General features: G+C 29.5%; 1 protein-coding gene across 1 annotated transcript in view; it reads left to right on the forward strand.

Annotated features, from left to right (window-relative positions):
• LOC107440551 (acid-sensing ion channel 1A-like) overlaps positions 1-14,867 on the forward strand; it is a 39,290-nt gene that overhangs the window by 11,294 nt on the left and 13,129 nt on the right. Inside the window, exons 5-7 of the mRNA XM_087153582.1 lie at positions 1,106-1,234; positions 3,145-3,268; positions 12,353-12,428. Coding sequence (XP_087009708.1) covers positions 1,106-1,234; positions 3,145-3,268; positions 12,353-12,428 — 329 coding nt within the window. The remainder of the gene's footprint in view (positions 1-1,105; positions 1,235-3,144; positions 3,269-12,352; positions 12,429-14,867) is intronic.

The following is a 14,867-nucleotide window of genomic DNA, read 5'->3' on the forward strand; positions in this document are numbered from 1 at the left end:
CCAAAAAAGCAGTTGGAAAAAAAATATTTAAAACCCATTTGTCCTTTCAAATAGAAGATTTCCTTTTACCTCAAAAATAATAACGTGGTAGCAGAAGTGCTTCACTAGTAAGATTTATTTCGCAGATGCAGGACAGTTCTGTAAAATTTATGGTGTCATACATATCCGAATTTGTTCTTGAAAAAGTGTGCCTCATTTCAAGTTAATACCGAACCAAGCGTCCTTACACACTTTATAACTTGTAGTTAAATCTAAAAACCAACAAACGAGAAAGCTTATACCAAGCTCAGATGAATTTACTTCATTCAAGAATTATTTTCTCGAATTTTGACACTCTTTTGAGAACCATCTTGCAACAACAGTAGATTGTTTTCTGTCGCGCGACGAAAATGTGAAAGTTTGTCTCACACGATGCTGAACATTTTACAGAAATAGAGGAAAACTGTTATAAAAGGCATGTATGCTTCAATTGCACAATGTTACATTCTTATAAGAAGATTTACATAAATCTGTCAATTGTATTTAACAATATTTAGTTTCCATCCACATTGATTCCGCCTCTTTACCTTAATATTGCTCTATGTGCTGTAGGCATGTTTGTACCAATGTACTGTTGAACTGTTTTATTTAATGCATCTTAAATTAATGATTCTTTCTTTATATTGTCTTGTAAAAATAATTTTACAGACTCTTATATGTATCTTATCTTACTCTAATTAAAAATTTCAGTGCTACGAAATAACAAAAAAATGATAGCTACTTTACGTCTAGTAGTGTAAAAGATATCGCTATATGTACAATCCTTGGCTCTTGGTTTAATGAAACACCAAGAGTTACGTATGATGTTTCACACCACCGCTTTGGTGTAAAATAATTGCCACTAGTTTTAGTGTTTAGATGCATTAATATTTTTTTATAGTGTATTACATAGTACAATAAATATTTATGTTTAGATCAGAAGTCAAAGCATGGGGATTTTTTTCCTGTTTGGTGTAAATAAATATGTACAGCTACTTTATTCACATAGGTGTTTTTCATATATTAAACCAATTTTTGTGTCTCTCTGGGCATTAATTTATTTATATTATGAGTTATATTTTTTCAGAGAGTGAGTAAATTACTGCCTGGTAGAGAAGGATCTTGCACTGATACATTCGCAGATTCACGTGTCATTCGCTTGCTGAGAAAACAAGATTTGGATTTCGAACTTTCACATCTGAAATATACCTATGAAGTAAGTAATTCTGATAACCTGAATTAAATTATACATTTTGCCTGTACAATATTTTAGTATAAATTTGGAAGAAAAACTGCCTATTTGAAAAGGAAATAACTAGTGACTGTTTATTATTAAACTGAGCCTGCTCTGAAGATTTTGCGATGTAATCTTCCTTGGTACCACGTAAAATGCTACCAAATTTATTAAAGTTACTGAATATAAATTTAGTAATTCTAAAATTTTTTTCGGTTTTAGAATAACAATAATAACATCAAATGTACCGCCGACTTTTCCCCTGATCTACTTCATTTAAGAAATTATTGAAACACGTAATGTGGTAATGTGTGTGTGTGTGTGTGAAATTAATTATATAAAATGAATATAATATCTAGATATAAAACAGATGTATCCTAATAAGAAATGAATATGATATCTAGAAAATTAACTGAGACAATATCAATTCTATTTTTACAAGTTAAACTTTTCTTACTTTTTCGTTCATAGAAAGATTTTTATTATACAAAAACTATTTCATTTTATGCTTTTCTGTTTGATGATTTCTTGAGACATTTAAAAGAATTGAGCCATATTTTCCCCAACAATTTCTCATCTTTGTAAATTTGGTATTGAGAGCAAACCTCGATCTGTGGTCAGATGTATTTGTTTGGAAACCAGATCTAGAAACTAGAGCTAGCTAATGAACATATATGTAGAGGGAAACGCTTGCTTAAATCTGCTTTTCTACCATTGATAGTACTTATTTAAAATCATCACTGAAATATTGCGTAGATGAATCATAATGACGAACACTGTCAAATGTTATGAACCATATTAATAATTGCAACACTGTCCCATTTTAGAGGGTGGACAAGCCCTCAACTTTCGCATTATTGACAGGACAGTCATACGAACGGAGCTAATTGGCTATGTTCGCAACTGGTTGATATAAATATTAAATAGTGCCTATATCAGACCATTAGCCATCAATCCACATTAACCATCACCATCATCACGACGCTTATCTAAGGGATTTATCCTAGTCCAAGGGACCGACCGCTCTCTTGGAACACTGACTAACTATAAAAGAAAACGAATTGAAGAAACAAATTATTGCCACCATCTGCTGTCAGAAGGCGCAGGCAATTAATGGTTAGCTGAAGGTAGGGAAAAACGCATCATTAACATAGGCAACCGGATGACTTAATTGATGGATTACCGAAGGGAAAATAATCTTCGTTAAGCCTCATGGCTACACGAAGCTATTGTAAAACAATTTATAGAACCAAAGAAATGTAAGTGTATTAAAGTCTCGTACAAATTCACTTGTTTTCATCCAGATAAAATATACAGGGTGTTCAGCAAGGAACTAACAGACTTCAAAATTAAAAATTTTAGAAGCAGAGAATGATCGAATAATAAAACAATGTCTGTTGTAAAAACTATACAAATTTTTTGTAGTAATTTCGGAACTGAGTTTTAAAGTTTGTTTCCATTCTAACTTCTATTTAGTTTCTGGCTCTGTACGGTCTACAGAGTTCTTGAAAGGAATACAAATGCCATATGATTGTAATCTAATTTGCGATACTACGATTACCAGAAACGCTCCTTGTTCGAGATAGTAGGTTGTTTTAACCTTCTAATCTGAAATGACAACCTCATTTAATATTTTAATGCTAATAGCTTTGATCATAAAGGGCTTGCAGCGCTATTTGTTGACAACTTTTAAAACTGAATTTCAGAATTTTCGTATGAAACCTATACAGCTTTCGCAATACATTTACCTTTGCTTAATTCTTCAATAGTCTTCTGTATCCGATATTTTTAAATTTGAAAATAGTCAGGCCTGAATGTATATAAAATTTCCCCCCCCCATCTAAAATAAAAGAGATTGTGCAATTTTTACTGATAAATGTCAATTATTCCAGCATTGCAACACATTGTGCCAAAATTCTTTACTGTTTGAACATTGCGGTTGCCTGGATGAGCAACCCAAAGTTGGTCCAACGATTGTGAAATGGAGATTTTGTAATCCTTGCAATAAGACAGAAGGTAAAACGATCAATTCTTACTTATTTTTAATTTCTTTGCCATTATTATTAGTTTTTAGAGTTGTTTTTCTCTCATGTTAACATCAAGACAATACGGTAGTTCAACTGAAAAAAAAAAAAAAAAAACGTATGCGGTTTACGATTAATTTCTAGAAAAGTGGCTTGACAACTTTGGAAGCTTCTATTGCTAATACAATGATCGCTAAAATAGAATTTCAAAAAAACTGACAAAACAAAACTTGTTTTATAATTTTTTTTTTGATGTAGCTTACCATAAAAAGATACCAAATATATGAAAAACTTAATTTTGAATTTTTTGTCGCTTACGTTGACTTTTCAATTGCCCGGCAGTATAGTATAGGACTGTTTGTAAAAATTTCCATAAATAAATAAATATCCCTCGAACAAGTCTAGAATTTTATAGGTGCGTAAAAAGATGTATATGGAATAATTTTTCTCTTAAAAAAATGGTTCTGAAAGTGTTTTCAGGTGCCAAAATATATCATGTCTCCTTAAAATGTGTAAGATTTTGAAAACTTTGATTTTAGGTTTCTCTAAACTAAACATTTCGCTTATTTAGATTCCTATAAAACACTAAGGATTTTTTTCTTAAAGCTTCAAATTCTAGATATTTTGGACTTATGTCAATAAAAATATAATATTAAAAACATAATAACAAAAACATAATAATGAAGAATGGTATGAATTTTTAAATCCAGCAGTAATTTTTATTAAGGAAAATTGTAAAGCTTGGATTTTTAAATTTTTTTTGTAATTTTAGTGACGTCACGGATTTGATTGTCTTTGATTTCTAATTTCGTGGATACTGTCTACTATTTAACAGAATATAGCGGTTATAGAGTAAAAATTTCATAAAGAAATACTGTAAACTGACGGAGGAGTAGGACGCCCGGTGGCTGAGCGGTAGCGCTTAGCGCTGTCGTGCCACAGGTCCTTGGTTTGATCCTCGGGCCCGGCAAGCTTGACTCAGCCTTTCATCCCTTCAGTGGGTCGATAAATGAGTACCAAGCTTGCTTGGGAACTGAAGACTGAGGGTTCCGCGTTCGGCTGACCACCTGACCGGAACATCTGCTCCTGCACCCCAGGGCCCAAGGTCAAAAAAACTGAGATGGGCACAGTAGGCCTTGGCCCTCAAGGGCTGTCACGCCGCTGAGTTTAGTTTAGTAGACGGAGGAGTAGAATTTCGAAATTCAGGTTAAAACTCTAACTTATTTAAGCTAAAACATTAATTATTTTTTCTCCTCTTTATAAAATTTCAAACGTATTGTTTTCCTATTAGAGAGAAAATTGTTTCAGAAACTTTTTTCAAGATGTACCACGTCCTCTTAAACGTTTTTTTTTACACAGCTTCTGAGAATTGAAATTCAAAGACACAATTTTTTTCTAGCTTTTATTCTTGTGGAGCAATTTATCTGATTGAGTTCATTTTTTGGACTACATTCTATTTTAAAATCAACATATAATTGAAGATAATCTTGGTGAAAAAGCGTCCTAAGGTACAGACAGACAAAACCTTTTTTTTTATGACGGAATATATATTATTGTGAATGACCGAAATTGGTTGATTTCCACGGGTGAATGTTGACAATCACATAGTTGCTTTATTAATGGCAGAAATACTAGGTCCAGTTAAATGCTACTGCCCGGTATACATTTGACCGGTATACCATACACTGATGTTTTTTAAGGTTCAGTATCACTGCCTGGTATGCCCTACATCAATGTTTTTATAACGTCAAGTACCACTGCCCAGTATATATTTAACCATTACTCCGGTACCGGTAATTTATCAGCTTATATCAAAATATCGAATAAAAATAATGTTATCAATGAATAAATTAAATATAACAAATTTTTATACAACAAATATTACGGACATTCACTGCTATGTGATTGTTGACATTGACTGGAAAAAAGTCGACATTCTCTTGATTTGTCATTTACGGTTACACATTTACAACACGGTTACACGGTTACGGTTACACATTTACAATTAACTTTTTATTTAATTTTTAAATTATTCAGTATATTTTACTTTCAAATTATTCAGTAGGGCATTTTTTTTTCTATAAAATAATAAATAAAACGAAATGTAACCTAAAGAAAAAAAGTGAACGAAAAACATTCGCAAAAATGAACTCAAAATTGTAATAACTTTCGAATAAATTTAAAAAAAAACTCTCGCTAAGTTCATAGATGAAATTGTTAGATTTTTTGAGTGCAAGGCAAAATATAAAGTTGAACACCCAAAAGAGTGTTTGTTCTTACGATTTTTTAATGTAGTGAGAAATTTATTTTGGGTGGGGTTCGTATAGACTAAACTATTGAAAAATGGAATGAAATCAATGCATTAAAATCGTTAAAATGAATTGTTTTTTTTTCCTAAAAATAGTTTCTCGGCAATGAAACATTCCAAATTTCTTTACATATGCCAACATTTACAAATGTATTATACTCCCGTATATTGAATTTACAACTATTTTTCTTAGAATCAAACCACACCATTTGCTACACAAACAAAACCCTAAATAATTAATCAACTTGAAGAAAAAAATAGTCATACTATTTATATCGATTGCTCCCCATCGATTTATGGTAATCAACTCTACCGGAAGCAGGCCCAGAAAACTTGCACAAATTACCAACTTTTGTGTCACGCGTTACGCGAAAGTTGACGCACATTGAGTGTCATTAACCGAATTGACTTTGACGAGCAACAACTTGACGTGTTTACAACTATGTTCTTCCAACCCCTGGCGTGTCTGTCATATTTTTTTTTAAATAAAAAAAATTATTTTCCGATATCTATGAGATATCGTTATTTTCTACACAAATTTGACAGTCAGACAGCAGCTGTTCTTTTTTTTTTTACATATTCGTAATCTTTTTTTGACGAAGCTTAAGACGAAGTTGTCATTTTATATCAGTATCCATTGATTAATTTCCCTCATTCATAAGTTGAAAGCTGCAATAATTAAAGAAAAATAAAAAGGACTTTGAATGATTTTGAGAATTACGATTTTAAAACAAAGATTGTAACATTTTCTGAAATTAACTTATTGAATGTTATTCAGAATTTAGTAAGGAATGTATTTACTTGTGAAAGACAATTAATAGGCTGGTATAGCCTGGTTGGTAGGGCGTTGGACCTGTGTCCAAGAGGTCATGTGAGCTCGATCCCCGCTGACAAAAGACTCCCCATGTTGTAAATGGTGACTGGTGCAACTCAAGTTTATCGTGTCACAAAGTCCTCCATGTTCCCATAACAAATCATACATCAGAGAGTTCTGAATTGGAGATTGATCATTCTCTGGTACAGGTCAAAATTACGTGGATGAAAAAATGGAAATATAAATGGGTCCACCTTATAAACGGACAGTGACTTGTGTGTGGCTGAAGTCCTATTCTTGGTCATAGATGGGGGAGAATCCTTTCTGGCCCAAAGTCACAGGTGTTCCTCGCTCAAAGTTTCCCCCCCTTCCCTTTACAATCGCAGGTGGGGAGTTGACGCTAATCCATCGTACTTAAGATAATCTTTCTTTCCATAGGGGTTGATAGTCATGATGCGTTTATCTCTGATTGGCGCCATTTCGTTAATACTTACAAAATGTTATGATTTTACAAAACAAGAATAAAATTCGGAATTTTTAAAGACTGCTTTCTTTTCTGAGTGATTATTTTTAAAAATTTATTTACTGCAATTCACTTAAAAATTTATTTATTGGTCTTGTTAATATTTATTATTTACAAAATGTTATGATTTTATAAAACAAGAATAAAAATCCAGAGATTTTAAAGACTGCTTTCTCTTCCGCGAGATTATTTTTAAAAATTTACTTATTGTAATTCGTTTAAAAATTTATTTATTGTTTTCGTTAATATTTATTATTTACAAAATGTTATGATTTTATAAAATAAGAATAAAAATCCAGAGTTTTTAAAGACTGCTTTCTCTTCCGCGAGATTATTTTTAAAAATTTATTTATTGTTTTCGTTAATATTTATTATTTACAAAATGTTATGATTTTACAAAACAAGAATAAAATCCAGAGTTCTTAAAGACTGCTTTATTTTCTGCGAGGTTATTTTTAAAAATTTACTTATTGTAATTCGTTTAAAAATTTATTTATTGTTTTCGCTAATATTTATTATTTACAAAATGTTATGATTTTACAAGACAAGAAAAATTCAGAGTTTTTAAAGACTGCTTTCTTTTCTGCGAGGTTATTTTTAAAAATTTATTTATTGTAATTCGTTTAAAAATTTATTTATTGTTTTCGTTAATATTTATTACTAGCCGCCAAAGGCGCCCAGCTGTTCGCCAAGCTAAAGGTTTTCACAAATAAAGTTTTTTAAAACATAGCCGGAAATCTGAAGATTAGTGGACAATTAAAGTGTTCCTGTCCAGCAATTTTGTCTTCATATCCAGTTCTGCTGCAGATGTGTTATAGCTCTTGAGGATGTTTGAAATTATATAGCTACAACGCTTAAGAAAAAAAAACTAAAATGCTAAATACATGAAAAGAACACGAAAACGAATAAATTTTTTATGGTATCAATTTCTATTTCTATATAATTTTTTATAGTATCAAATTCTATTTCTATATCTGTTACGTCAAGCACTCAGGTATTATAATTTGATCTGCTTGTATAATTTTGATCTAGTTGCGCTTTCTACGTCATTTTGTTAACATCGTTTGGTTTGTTATTTAACATCGTTTGGTTTGTTATTTCTAAGTTAACTTTCAAAAAATTGGCTGGCATCAGCATTTTTATTCTTTAAGTTGTTTATTTTTTCTTTTGGAATTCGTTCCTTTTTAGCGAAATGTTTTTCAACCTAATCGAATTCTTTGCCGACTGTTCTCTGTATATATAAAGAAAATAAAGTAAATATTTTTAAAGTGTTGTGAAAAGAATTTTTAGTTGTACAAAGTACTACAATATCGCTATAAAAATTATCGTCTTCGCTTAAGAAAAAAAAAATAGAGCGTGGAAAGAAGAAGAAAAACTTATTATAACAATTATGAGCAGCGACAAATATATCAAAGCGAAGCGTTCTATTTACGTATCGAATATGTTGCCACATTTTTAATACAGAAGTTAAACTTTTCTCCACTTTAATAAATGTAAACTAATGCGAACTTTACAATTAAATTATTAATTCCTTCGTATATTATTGGTTTAAGTTGTCGAAAATTAATATTTCAATTGTGAGGTTCGCATTAGCATACATTTATAAGAGTGGGGAAAAGTATATGCATTTTTAATAGTTTTTTGAATATGGCTCTTTGAAGACGAAAAAGCAGACGAAAAGCATAGACTTACAAAATGACTGATAACTAAATAACTAATCAAAATTTTTGAAAAAGAAAAAAAGTACTTCTTCATTATGTCAAAACACAATTATGTGCCGAGTTTCGTGCCTGGGCGAAGCTTCTGGGGCGATATATTGTGATTACAGACAGACAGACACACACACAGCCGCATTTATTATTATGTATAGATGTATAGATTTACAAAATGTTATGATTTTACAAAACAAGAATAAAATTCAGAGTTTTTAAAGACTGCTTTCTCTTCCGCGAGATTATTTTTAAAAATTTATTTATTGTAATTCGTTTAAAAATTTATTTATTGTTTTCGTTAATATTTATTATTTACAAAATGTTATGATTTTACAAAACAAGAATAAAATCCAGAGTTTTTAAAGACTGCTTTATTTTCTGCGAGGTTATTTTTAAAAATTTACTTATTGTAATTCGTTTAAAAATTTATTTATTGTTTTCGCTAATATTTATTATTTACAAAATGTTATGATTTTACAAGACAAGAATAAAATTCAGAGTTTTTACAGACTGCTTTCTTTTCTGCGAGATTATTTTTCGAAATTTATTTATTGTAATTAAAATATCAGTATTGTAGAGTTATTTCGTAATATTTTTAATCCCCTTTGCTCACAGCATTTTATGAAACGTAAAGTTAATTAAATATGAAATTTCTTACGACATTTTCTTAGTGTGTGTTTATTATTAAAATTTATTTATTGATTATTTACAGCAATATTAATAAGTTAGTGTGATTTAATGCAGCCACATGCTAGGAACTAAACAGGACGAGGAACAGCATTCTTATTGTCACTAATTTTGTAATATTAATTTATTAGCAACTTAATTCTAAATAGGTTGTTCCATAATTGCGAGATCAATTTTTTTCTTAGAATTCCTGACAGGGTAGAAAAACTACACATAGGTAGTCTTGAAGTAACATTTAAAAAAAGAAAATTATTAAAGATTGACGCAATCTATTAATTACAGTAAATGTAGCATAAAAATATTTAAAAGCAATTCCTTTTAATCACATTTTAAAAGTGTTCGCTTTTCATTCCATACCATTTTCACTTGCAATAATAAAATTGTATATTAATTATTTAATTCTGCTGTGATGAATCAGGATAATCTTTTATGAATCTTAATCATCTTCTCAAATATTTACCTTCTGACAAAAATTTTAAGACTAGCGAAGAGTAGTGTTTATGAAAAAAAGAAATTATTTTGAATGCTTCTAAAATGAAAAAAAAATTACTTCAAATAGCTTCTCCAAAAATAGTTTAAAATTCAATACTATTTATTATTCTCACACAATTTTGTTTAAGTAATAAGTAAAATAGATGATGTTATAAAAATCAAAGATAAAATTTAATCTTGTAAAAATACTGTTAAATAGATGATGTTGTAAAAATCAAAGGTAAAATTTCATCTTGTAAAAATACTGTTAAATAGATGATGTTGTAAAAATTGGAGGTAAAATTTAATCCTGTAACAATACTATAAAACGCAAGTAAATCTATGTATTTTTTAAGATTTTTACTCGGATCTTTTAATAAAAATAATTTTTTTTTCAAATACTTATTTTCCGCAAGAAAATAAACAGTCTCCCTTTTTTTTAAACTTTACTAATAATCCATTCCTCCGGAAAGTAAATAAAAAAAAAATATTTCATGATATCAGTATTTATTTTTCTTTCAAAATACAGGTGAAAATAATTTAAAAAGAAAATTCATAGTCTTCTTAAGAAAACTTTTTTTTTAATGTTCAGTAAGGAAAATATGTACCAAGGAATTTATTAGGAAAAATACGCGCCAAGTACTTTGAACTAATTTACTAATAAATAAGTAATTTAAAAATTATATTTTAAATTTCCGCAAGAAAATAAACAGTCTCCTTTTTTTTTTTTAACTTTACTAATAATCTATTCCTCCGGAAAGTAAATTTAAAAAAAAAATATTTCATGATATCAGTATTTATTTATTTTTCTTTCAAAATGCAGGTGAAAATAATTTAAAAAGAAAATTCATAAATAGTCTTCTTAAGAAAACTTTCTTTTCAATGTTCAGTATGCAGATTTTTTTTTTCATTTATTAATGCAGAAATTTCTCCTCCTTAGATACTTATCCGGAAATGAATTTTTATAATTACCAAATTTATTTCCCAGACGTTTGTCTAATTTTGACGTTACCTAAAAAATGTAACTACATGGTTATCTACTTTCATTTGAAAATATTTATGCGTCGTGAACAAGAAAACTAATTTAATTTGCATTCATTAAGTCGAGAACTAAATCAATAAGCATTACGTTAGTTACCATTGATCGCAAGAAATGTATAGAAACTGGACAGTAAAACTTATAAAAATTTATATGAATCTAAAATTTTCTGTGGATGTGTTTTTTTTAAATAAGCAATTTTTTGGTATTTATTTTAATTTTTCGTTACTATTTTATTTGTAGTTAACGAATGTTTCAAAAATTCAGATTTATAAAAATTTAACTCTCGCAAATGTATATGCTACCACCTCAGAAAAACATTCTTAACTTCTTTCAAAATTTTCTTTATTTCAATTCAATTTTAGTGACTTTTTTGTATTAATACTTTCAGAACACAAAAAAATACTGAATTACTGATATACATTCCTTTAAAACGAAGTCCATAAAAAGTTAATTTCAGTAATAACATGAAAAATACCTTCAGTTAAAATACTTCTAATATACTAGTATGCAACTTCTTTTAAGACATGAGAGAATTGGCGAGTTTCTAGTCTTGAAGAATTGTAGTAGGATTCGAAGGTACTAAAATACGCCAATGCTAATCTCATTGTTTAACCCCTAAGCTTTCTCGGAGTTCTTCCTCCCTCTCTGTGCCTGAACATCATTAGTAACAGGCAGGGCTAAAGAGAATAGCCCTGAGTAACAGGTGTGTTCTTAGGGGGGGGGGACTGTCTTGTGTAGTACAATGGGTTATCTTTTGGGCCAGAGAGGACATCCCCATAGATGGAGCCACTGAAAAAAAAGAAACGCACCCTCTGTCCTAAATTCTGTTTGGTTTCACCAAGCTGGCTTGCTGGTAATTGGGAAGCTGGAATTAATGGTTGATAGTAAGTAAGATATGCTGGTTTGACGGCAAAGGGACTCTAACCCATGATCCGTCTAGCACTGAGGATATTTTACGTCAGCACTGTGGTTGGTGCGATCCATGTGCGGAATTCGCATCAACCAGCCATCGCGTCCTAACAAACAATAAGGATTTAGCCCGTTAAGTAGCACTGTTTTGTCTCGATAATCTATGCTCGTTGGTTAGGACCGGGTATTTCCCGGGAAGGTCCCCCCCCCCTTGATGTGTATCGAGGCTGGGCCGCCAAAAGCTGCAGTGCAGCGGAGGAAGAAAATAACTAGTATATGCAAGGATGAACAAGGGCTTTATGGAACGTTTGACAAAATGTATTACAGGGCCCCATTTACAAAAGCCTTATTTTTATATTTTGGAAAGTTTGTGTATAGATACTAGTTTTTATGTTTAATGGTGTTTTTTATTTGGTTATTAAGAAATTCTCTGCTATTATCTTTTGAAAGAACATTAATAAACACAATATTTTTTGTTAGGAGTTTTGATCGGGCCCTCAAGTGTTCCTGCATGTTAGTTAAAAAATTCACGATTGTATATAAAAATTTTTTTCATTCGTGATGATGCAAATGCTGGACTCATTCTGATATCTTTACTTTTTGTGTACAGCTATTTGCCGCACAAATGTCCTAAAGAGTTTCACAGAAGATAATGCTTGTGATGATGTATGCAAGCCATCATGTAGGTAAGTTTTAAACATTTACAACCATAAAACTGTCTTGCCTCGAAACTTACTGTGTTACAAACACTTTAAACAGTTACATTAAATTGGTAACTAACTTTCCGTCATTTTTTACTTTTTTTTTTGTTTCTTTTTTTTAATATTATGAGCATTTTAACATTACGATACGCCATTAAATGTTTCTGGATTAATTTTTCACGTCATTTGAATGATGTCTTATTATACCAAAATCATATCTTTTTTTTTCCTTTTAACCTTTCGTTCAAGTTAATTTTTGTTCATTTTCAGATCATTAAAATGTGATGTTTAGTTAAAAATAAATGAGCATATTCGGTAACTCCAGCTTTTTGTTTTTAATCAAAGTTCTAAGAACGTCACAAAAGCTGCTCGTGATATTTGTGCTGCGTATGGAGAGAGTAATATACCTGAAAGAATCGCTCTTGATTGGTATGCCAAGTATTACAAATGAAATATTAGTCTTCAAAGATTCACTTTGTTCAGGTCATCTAGTTGAGTGCGATAAACAGTGATTAAACCTACTTTTGCTAGAAAATTCACGTCAAACAACAGAAGAACTGACAGAGCTTCCACATTTAAAAATAAAAAAAAAATTGCGGGAATTTAGTTGACAACCTAACATTATGTTAATCTTGCATTATATTTGCTTATATATATATTTGCTTAGATATTTGCTGTAACGAAACTTCGTTGTAGAGATATTCTGCAAGTTTTTTTTTAGTTATCAATTTCTGAAGCAAATTATGTATTATTTCCAACAATACCATTGCAATATACTAAAAAATATTTTGCAAAACTTTTGGATATAGTGGGCTTATTGTTGGATGAACTACATCGGAAGCTGGATTCCTCAAAAATGATAGGATTGATAGGAAATGATAGGAAAGAAAAATTTTTAAAGTAGATAATTTTAGTCACGGATTTGCCAGAAATGGATTAGCACATTAATAAAATTATCTACTAAGAATTTTTTTCTTTGTTAATTTATATAATTTTTCCATATACAAATCCATTTCGGGCAAATCCGTGCTAAACTTATGTGCAAAACAGGCAATTCATGTTTCTCTTTTATATTTTTTTCTGAAATAAATATTTATTTTCTTAAATTTTTTATGGTCAACTTCTTTAAATTATCCAGTATAATATTACCTTCCGCAGATCCATTTCGGGCCCATCCTTGGTAACTAACAAATCAAACGCACTTCAGCAATGCAGTAAGAACGGCACTTTAAGACAAAACTCCACTAGTTACGCTCAATTTGCGCTTTTGTTTTCATATTTTGCAATCTGGCAATCTTGTTACGAAAATATTTTTTAAATCATTCTTGAAAAGTTTCCCGTTCATGTAAGTACATTTGAATTCGTTACTCGCTTTATAGATTATGTGTTATTCTGTTTTTTCGTTTTATTTTATTTTATTTTCTGTTCTTACGTGTTATTTTTACTTATTGTGTTCGATTTTATTTGTTGTAATTTTTGTAAAAAAATTTTTGGAGTGCTCCTCACACTATTGTATTAATACATTTTGCTTTGGCTATATTGATACAAAATCAGAAAACACTCTTTTTTTGCGGATGTAATCGTGTGGGCTGATTAAAAGATTACATCTTTTATTTTCCGGATTTTTAAAAATTTTTTTATCCTTTTTTTTACTCCCCCCCCCCAGTTGTTTGTTATTTTTTTATTATTATTTTCCTTCCCCCTCCCTTTTTTTCATATGTCTGTAATTTTCCTTTGTTTTATCTTCATTTTTAACTTATCTAATGAGTTCTGTTTACTTGCAGCTTATGCGCAATAAATGAAACTTATTGTTTTTCTTAACTTTCTTCGTGTTTTTTTGCATTTATTTATATATATATATATATATATATTACAATATATATATATATATATATATATATATATATATATATATATATATATATATATATATATATATATATATATATATATATATATATATATATATATATATATATATATTACAATATATATATATATATATATATATATATATATATATATATATATATATATATATATATATATATATATATCACAATATATATATATATATATATATATATATATATATATATATATATATATATATATATATATATATATATCACAATATATATATATATATATATATATATATATATATATATATATATATATATATATATATATATATATATAATAATTTTTAGGAAATTAGTATTGAGAGCAACATGATTAACGAGTCCAGTTTCGGCATGATATTTTATTTAGCTAAACGATGGTGAAATAGCAGTTTCACCCCTCTCCAGACGGAGAGGGAGAGACAGAGTTACAGTCAGATCTGACGGAGTTTAGTTGGTAAACATTATACACCAAAAAGTCACGCAAAAACATTGCTCCTGCATTTTATAGGATGATTTT

Source organism: Parasteatoda tepidariorum, chromosome 10 (assembly GCF_982258835.1).
Source record: "Parasteatoda tepidariorum strain Cologne lab strain chromosome 10, Ptep-v5.0, whole genome shotgun sequence".
NCBI classification, from domain to species: domain Eukaryota; kingdom Metazoa; phylum Arthropoda; class Arachnida; order Araneae; family Theridiidae; genus Parasteatoda; species Parasteatoda tepidariorum.